General features: G+C 42.9%; 1 protein-coding gene across 1 annotated transcript; it reads left to right on the forward strand.

Annotated features, from left to right (window-relative positions):
- The first annotated feature begins 1,696 nt into the window (after window positions 1-1,696).
- On the forward strand, window positions 1,697-6,211 carry RPS13 (ribosomal protein S13). The gene is made up of 6 exons (XM_006892042.1): window positions 1,697-1,744; window positions 1,889-1,937; window positions 2,098-2,176; window positions 4,086-4,255; window positions 5,503-5,603; window positions 6,135-6,211. The coding sequence occupies exons 1-6, from the start codon at window positions 1,722-1,724 to the stop codon at window positions 6,166-6,168; spliced, it is 456 nt and encodes a 151-aa protein (XP_006892104.1). The 5' UTR covers window positions 1,697-1,721; the 3' UTR covers window positions 6,169-6,211.
- Window positions 6,212-6,576: the final 365 nt, after the last annotated feature.

Raw genomic sequence — 6,576 nt, forward strand, 5'->3', positions numbered from 1 at the left:
TTAACAAGAAGAAAGGGAAATAGAGAGTATTGTGTTGGGAGGAGAAAGGGTCTATTTTAAAAGAATCTCTCCAAGAAAAGCCTCTCAGAGGAAATGATACTGAGGTCAGGATCTGAAAGCTAGCCCTAAGGTTTTGAGGAATACAATTTTAGACAGTGGCAGCAGCAAGAGGGAAAGCTGATTAGGAAAAGAACACACATTACCTTGGAGGGTCAAAAGAAGTCTACCACTGAATCACCAAAGCACCCAAGTCTTCAATAACTCATTGTGGTCTGACCTGATCTTGGTTTTCAGAGGCTGTTAACTCTCAGGTGAGGAGAATACCCCTCCTTCTGCTCGGTGGATTGGAAACATCAGAGAAGTGAGACATTTTGGTTAGCAATGCAGCTCCCTAAGGCTACACCACCAGAGCTCACTGGGCTGGAATATTGCCAAATAAGGGGAAATCTTTATTGTAAATAAAGCAAAGCTAGAATCCTCACCGCTGGACAAATAGGCAACATCATGATAGATGGGGAAAAGATTGAAACTGTCGACAATTTCGTCTTACTTGGTACTAGCAGTTTGTTGCTTTGGGAAAATCCGTTGTCAAAAACCTCTCCCAAGTGCTTAAGAAGTAAGGATGTAAATTGAAGCCTAAGATGCACCTGATGCTAGACGTGGTCGTTTCGATTACTTCCCGTGCATCAGAAAGTTGGTCAGGGAAGAAGGACAAATTCAGCATCGATGCCTTTGAGCGGTGGTGCTACTAAATATTCCATGGACTCCCCAAAGCATAAACAATTGTCTTGGAGAAAGTGAGACTAGGGTGCTTTTTGAGAGACAAGGATGGCGAAACCACAAGTCACATACGTCGGGCATGTTGTCAACAGGGATCATTCTTGGGAAAGGGTAGCATGCTTGAGAAGGTGGAGGAAGGTCACTGAAAAGAGGAAGTCTCTTGACGAGAGGGATTAACACAATGAGTGTATCAATATACATAGTACACAAGCTCAAATATATCAGAGACGATGAGGATAGCGCAGGATAAGGTTCAGATCCATCATTCATAGGACTGCTATGAGTCTTGGCCGGCCATGGCATCAACAACTGAATCCTTACAGGGGAGCTCTAATGGCTAGTCCCTTGGACTGCGAACCCAATTGGAGAAGGTGCTTCTATGGCGGTTGGAATCCACTAGCCACTCAACGGGTGAAAGATGAGTAATCCATCTCTGAAAAACTGCTGGAGGGCAAGCTATCATCCAGAATGAATTCAAAGGCAGTGAGAGAGCGAGCAATCTTCACGGTAAATCAGTTAATTATGTATAGGTCGATTTCATGAGCCAAAGTACACCGAGCGGCGGGGGCGCAGATCCACCATCCCCTCAGCTGTAGCTATGCCAGGTCTACTCCCAGCCCGGGACTCGAACCTGTTACACCTGAACTGAGCCCACTTCCCGAAAGCAGTCTCAAGCCGAAAAGTTTGGAAACTGCAGGTTTCCACACCGAGCATGAAACCTCCGGAAAGCTGGTGTATGCCCGGAGGCGTAGTCCTGTTGCTTGTGGACGGCCCCTCGAGATTGAAATGCATTTTGGGAAATGTAGTCCGAGGCGCCTCGCATAGCCCCGCCTCCTGCGTCAGAGGAAGCGGGAACGTGTGAGGTCACTTCCTACGTACTGGGTAACTTCCTGCGGTGATTCCTTCATCTCTCTCTTTTTCGTTGCCTGACTGCCGCCATCATGGGTCGCATGCATGCTCCCGGGTGAGATGGGGTTCTGAGCAGGCTTGCGGGCCTGGGTTGCGGGCCTCGGGGACAGAGGGCACGTGGGGAGCGAGTCGAAGGGGTGATGTTCTGGGCTGCTGTGCCACGTGCCGCTTCCTTATGTTGAAATGCTTTTCTTTTCAGGAAGGGCTTGTCCCAGTCGGCTCTTCCCTATCGCCGCAGCGTTCCCACCGTAAGTAGCCTGCGAAGATCATGGGAAGCGTGGGAGGAAGGGGTTCGTTGCTGGAGCCAGCCGTGGCGGGGCGCGCGGCTTTTTGGGCGTCATGGGATGGTCTCTGCTGCCGCCATGTTTCTGGTTTCTCGCTCTAAGGCCCCTTTCTCCCCACCAACAGTGGCTGAAGTTGACGTCTGACGACGTGAAGGAGCAGATCTACAAACTAGCTAAGAAGGGTCTAACTCCTTCCCAGATCGGTGAGTGTGTGTCTGATGTGGGCACTTCCGCCTGCGCCGGAGGCTCCGGCCGCAGACCTGCCTTGGGAACGTTGCGCCTGTTTCCTTGAATTCTGTTTAGGATTCAAAGTTCTTACCTGGTTTATCGTAGAATTACCAAAACGCCAGCATAGGCACTCTTGGTGCACAGTTCTGAGTTCTTCGGTGAACCAGCCTGGTGCAAATTTGACAGCAATACTTTGAAAGTATGTGCTAGTAGTTAACCTCATGTTGTAGTTAAAGCTGCGACTACATGCTGTTAAGTCACAAACCCCAAACAACTTTTGAAGTGAAGGAACCGGTTTGAGGTTGGTTCTGAACCGCTTAACATGAAACAGTTGAGTGAATTGGGTGGCCAGGGAGAAAAGTCCAACAATAAATGAATGGAAACCATAAGTCTCTGTCAACTTTTAGTTAAAATGAATAATAATATCCCCGTTGAGTTAGAGATGGTTTGTGTCTTAGTTGTGCAAATATCTGTGTGAATAACTTCATTTGGTGCATTTGTTCCAAGAGGGTTTGAGCCCTGGGGATGTGTAATAAAAAAGGGGACCAAATACCTCTTGGAGTTTATGGTATTGTGAACATATGACTCAAAAAATTGAACTAAGGGGAGCTCTGGTGGCCTAGTGGTAAGGATCTGCAACTACAATCCCAGAGGCGCACGGTTCGAATCCACCAGATGCTCTGCCGGGAAAGGAGGAACAATCTCCTCCTGTACCAGTCAGATCTGATTTGACGGTACACTCACACAAAAATAATAAAATTAAAAAAAAAATTGAACTAATGCACACTTGATTTGCTGTCAGGTGTGGAAGTCAGTTGTGTTTTGTAGTTTAAAAGAGACAGTATCTGTTTTTTAAAGAATGAGTCAAGTTTTTCATGTTAGCTGGTTGTTATTATAGAGCTAGTGTACAGAGCAGAACTGAATCTCCTCAATAGTTGTATTGTCAAAAACTTGATATGATTGACAATTGTTTTTTGTGGTTTTTTTAAAAATTTTTATTATTTTTGTGTGTACCGTCAAATCAGATCTGACTGGTACAGGAGGAGATTGTCCCTCCTTCCCTGGCAGAGCATCTGGTGGCTTCGAACCGTGTGCCTCTGGGATTGTTGTTGCAGCTCCTTACCACTAGGCCACTAGAGCTCCCTTTATGATTGACAATTGTTGTGGCTCCATCTAGTCGGAACTGACCCTCTAGCTGCTTTGTATAGGCAGTAAATCCTGTGGGAGGAAGCTGCCCATCTTTGGAGCACCTGGTAGTTTCAAACCTTGCAACTTTGGGTGGCAGCACAACCCCTTACCACTCAGCTACCAGAGCGTTCCCTCATCTTGAGAGGTTTGGCATGGAACATTTTGGTGGTGGTGATGTTAAGCTCTTAAGTGCCGACAAGTCGTAGACATCTCATAGGGACCCTGTGAATGAAAGACCTAAGAACGCTTGGATAACTTTCATCGTTTCTCCAAGTTCATAGATTTTCCAGTGGCAACCTGCTCCCAAGCTTGTTTTAGTCAGGGAGCTCCACCAAACACTGTCCATCCTGGGTAACCACTATTGCATTAGACACATCAGTGTCAACGAGAACCCTGTTAGCCTAGTGGATAGAAAGTTATGCTACCAAGCCAAACATGGGTGATTTCAATCTGCGGTCCTCAGGCTTGGTTTTAATTAGTTTTTGGTCAGACATTCTTCATTTTGATGTCTTCCAGATTTCCATTTCTATCAGAAAGGCTTTTCTTACTGATAGATAAAGCTTCTTTGAGCTTTGTATGCATTTTTATCTAGGTTTCTGTGATGTATTATAGTAACTCTTTATTTCAGAGGTGGGAAAAAAAAAGATTTTTGTTTGCTTGGTGCATGAAGTTAAATATTACGTGATTCCTCTACAGGTGTGATCCTCAGAGATTCACATGGTGTTGCACAAGTGCGTTTTGTGACAGGCAACAAAATCCTGAGAATCCTTAAGTCCAAAGGACTTGCTCCTGATCTTCCTGAGGATCTCTACCATTTAATTAAGAAAGCTGTTGCTGTTCGAAAGCATCTTGAAAGGAGCAGAAAGGTAGGTGAATAAATCAAATTGTGTTGTTAAACACTTTCTTGGAACCCGTGTTATTGTTAGGTGCCTGCAAGTCGTAGCAACTCTATATACAGTAGCTCTGAGTCAGTCTCTCCGACTTTTAACACATCTGTACCCATTGCCTCAGTTATTCTGTCAATCCATTTCATCCTGGGTCTTCTGTCCTGTTCGGTCTCTTCACCCTTACGAGCAGGGGGTCCTTCTCCAAGGATTAGTCTCTTCCTGGCCACATGCCCAAAATCCTAGCCTCCAAAGAGAAGCTTGGTTTCACCCACACCAAGAAAAACCCATTTTTTTTTTTTTTGGATGGTCCATGAAATGTTCAAGACTCTTTTCCAGCACCACAACTCAAAGGCATCAATTCTTTTTCTGTCATCCTTAGTCATTATCCAGCTCTCTGATACATAGCAAGTAACTACGAAGACCATGAACTGGGTCAGGTGCCTTTCAAGTGTCTTTCATTTCATTTGCTCCTTTCACTAAAATGTTTGTCTGTCATACATGTTCCAAACCTGATCATCCAAATTAAGACAGACTAGGAAAGAGGGATTGTCCTTCCACTTCTGAAATACAACAAGCCATCAAAAACCCTATGTACAATAGAACACACAGTGTGGAATAACAGATATGGCAACTGAGGCTGAGTCCTCAAATTTGAAAACACAAAGGAAGAACAATTATAAGCAAAAATTGATGATTGGGACGTAGAATGTGAGAGGCAAGATTGTAGAAAAAGTGGACGTTAAGAAGTGGAATATTTCCAAAATGAGATGGATTAGCATGGGACATTTTTACTCAGATGATCATAAGATCTGCTCTGCTGGAGAGGAATAAAGGGCTTGCTTCCATAGTTACAAAGGCCATTTCTAGATCCATCTTGAAATACAGTGTTGTGACAGGAGAATATCTGTACCCATACAAAGAAGACCTGTTAATACCACTGTCATTCAAATTTATATACCACCAGAGCCAAAGATGAGGAAGTAGATGATTTCTAACTTTTGCAGTTAGAAATCAGTCAAACATGCAACCAGGATGCACCAATAAAAATGGGGGGATTGTAAAATAAAAGTTGGAACCCTTAGTCTGTCTTAGTTTAAAAACTAAATCTACCCTTACCTGTGATTCTGTTTTAGGGCACTAGATAACTTTTCACTGGAGAAAGTAAGCTTATGTTAGCTCTGTGCTTTTGTTAAAACTTTTATGGTTTTCTTTAATTCTGTTAATAGGATAAGGATGCTAAATTCCGTCTGATCCTGATTGAGAGCCGAATTCACCGATTGGCTCGATACTATAAGACAAAAAGAGTCCTTCCTCCCAATTGGAAATAGTGAGTATCAGCTTTTTCCCTAATAAGTGCTTCTTTTTTGTAGTTGGGCAGAAGTGTGGATAAAAATAGTTACTCTTGATTTAGGATAGATTACAACAAACTTCTTGTGAAGGTAAGCTAATAGGCATGACTATATTCCATTAAGCCTTATTTTTTTAAAGTGCTTTAAGCATAGGGCCATGTTTACAGAACCCTGAATAACACCATAAAATAAGGTTTAGAATATCTAATTTAGTGAGTGTAAAACTGCCGATCACATCTCTGCTCTGAAGTAGCTTTTCTGGTTTGCTCACAATGATGATTGATTTCCAGACATTCGCAGTTTCCACCAGAAAGGTTCTTATGTTGGCCAGATCTTCCTTGGGTGTCTGAGTGAGCATTTTCCTAAAATACTGAGGAACTTGGCAGTTGGGTGCATTTTATATGGGTGGCATTTGTTTTGAAAATAACGGCTTCTATGAATATCGCAAAGCAGTATTAATTTCTTTCTTCTCACCACTTTCCTTTTTTTTTTTTTTTTTTTCTTTTCAGTGAATCATCCACAGCCTCTGCCCTGGTTGCATAAATTTGGCTTTATGTACTTGAGCAATAAAATCATTGTTTAACTACAAAACTGTTCTGCATTTCTTTTTCTTAATAAATTTGTATGCATTAGTGGTAGGTATGTGGTGGTTGTTTTTGATGGGGAAGTTAGTGTGATTCCGAAGGAATTATTATAGAACATCCATCATCCCTCACCTGGCCCCCTTGAACTAAGTTGAAGTGCAATTATTTCATGAGTGTTGTTATACACAATGGTGAGAGACTAAAATTAATTTTATTTTGGGGAATATATCAAAGTCTCTAAATATTTGATGTTACATGTTACCTGCATTATGATAAATTCAAGTCACTGGATGCTAAAGAGTAGATCTAGAGGAGCAAATGGAAGTATCAGATGCAAGGGGTTCTGTGATGTTCCTGTTTATCATTT

Source organism: Elephantulus edwardii, unplaced genomic scaffold, assembly GCF_000299155.1.
Source record: "Elephantulus edwardii isolate Elephantulus edwardi_28Jun2011 unplaced genomic scaffold, EleEdw1.0 scaffold00109, whole genome shotgun sequence".
Lineage (NCBI taxonomy): Eukaryota > Metazoa > Chordata > Mammalia > Macroscelidea > Macroscelididae > Elephantulus > Elephantulus edwardii.

Excerpts from the sequence above, each read along its gene's own strand:
- RPS13 (XM_006892042.1), top strand. The coding sequence starts at position 1,722 with ATGGGTCGCATGCATGCTCCCGG. Across the intron at positions 1,938-2,097 it reads ATCGCCGCAGCGTTCCCACC|TGGCTGAAGTTGACGTCTGA; the intron begins GTAAGTAGCCTG and ends CCCCACCAACAG. Across the intron at positions 2,177-4,085 it reads TCTAACTCCTTCCCAGATCG|GTGTGATCCTCAGAGATTCA; the intron begins GTGAGTGTGTGT and ends ATTCCTCTACAG.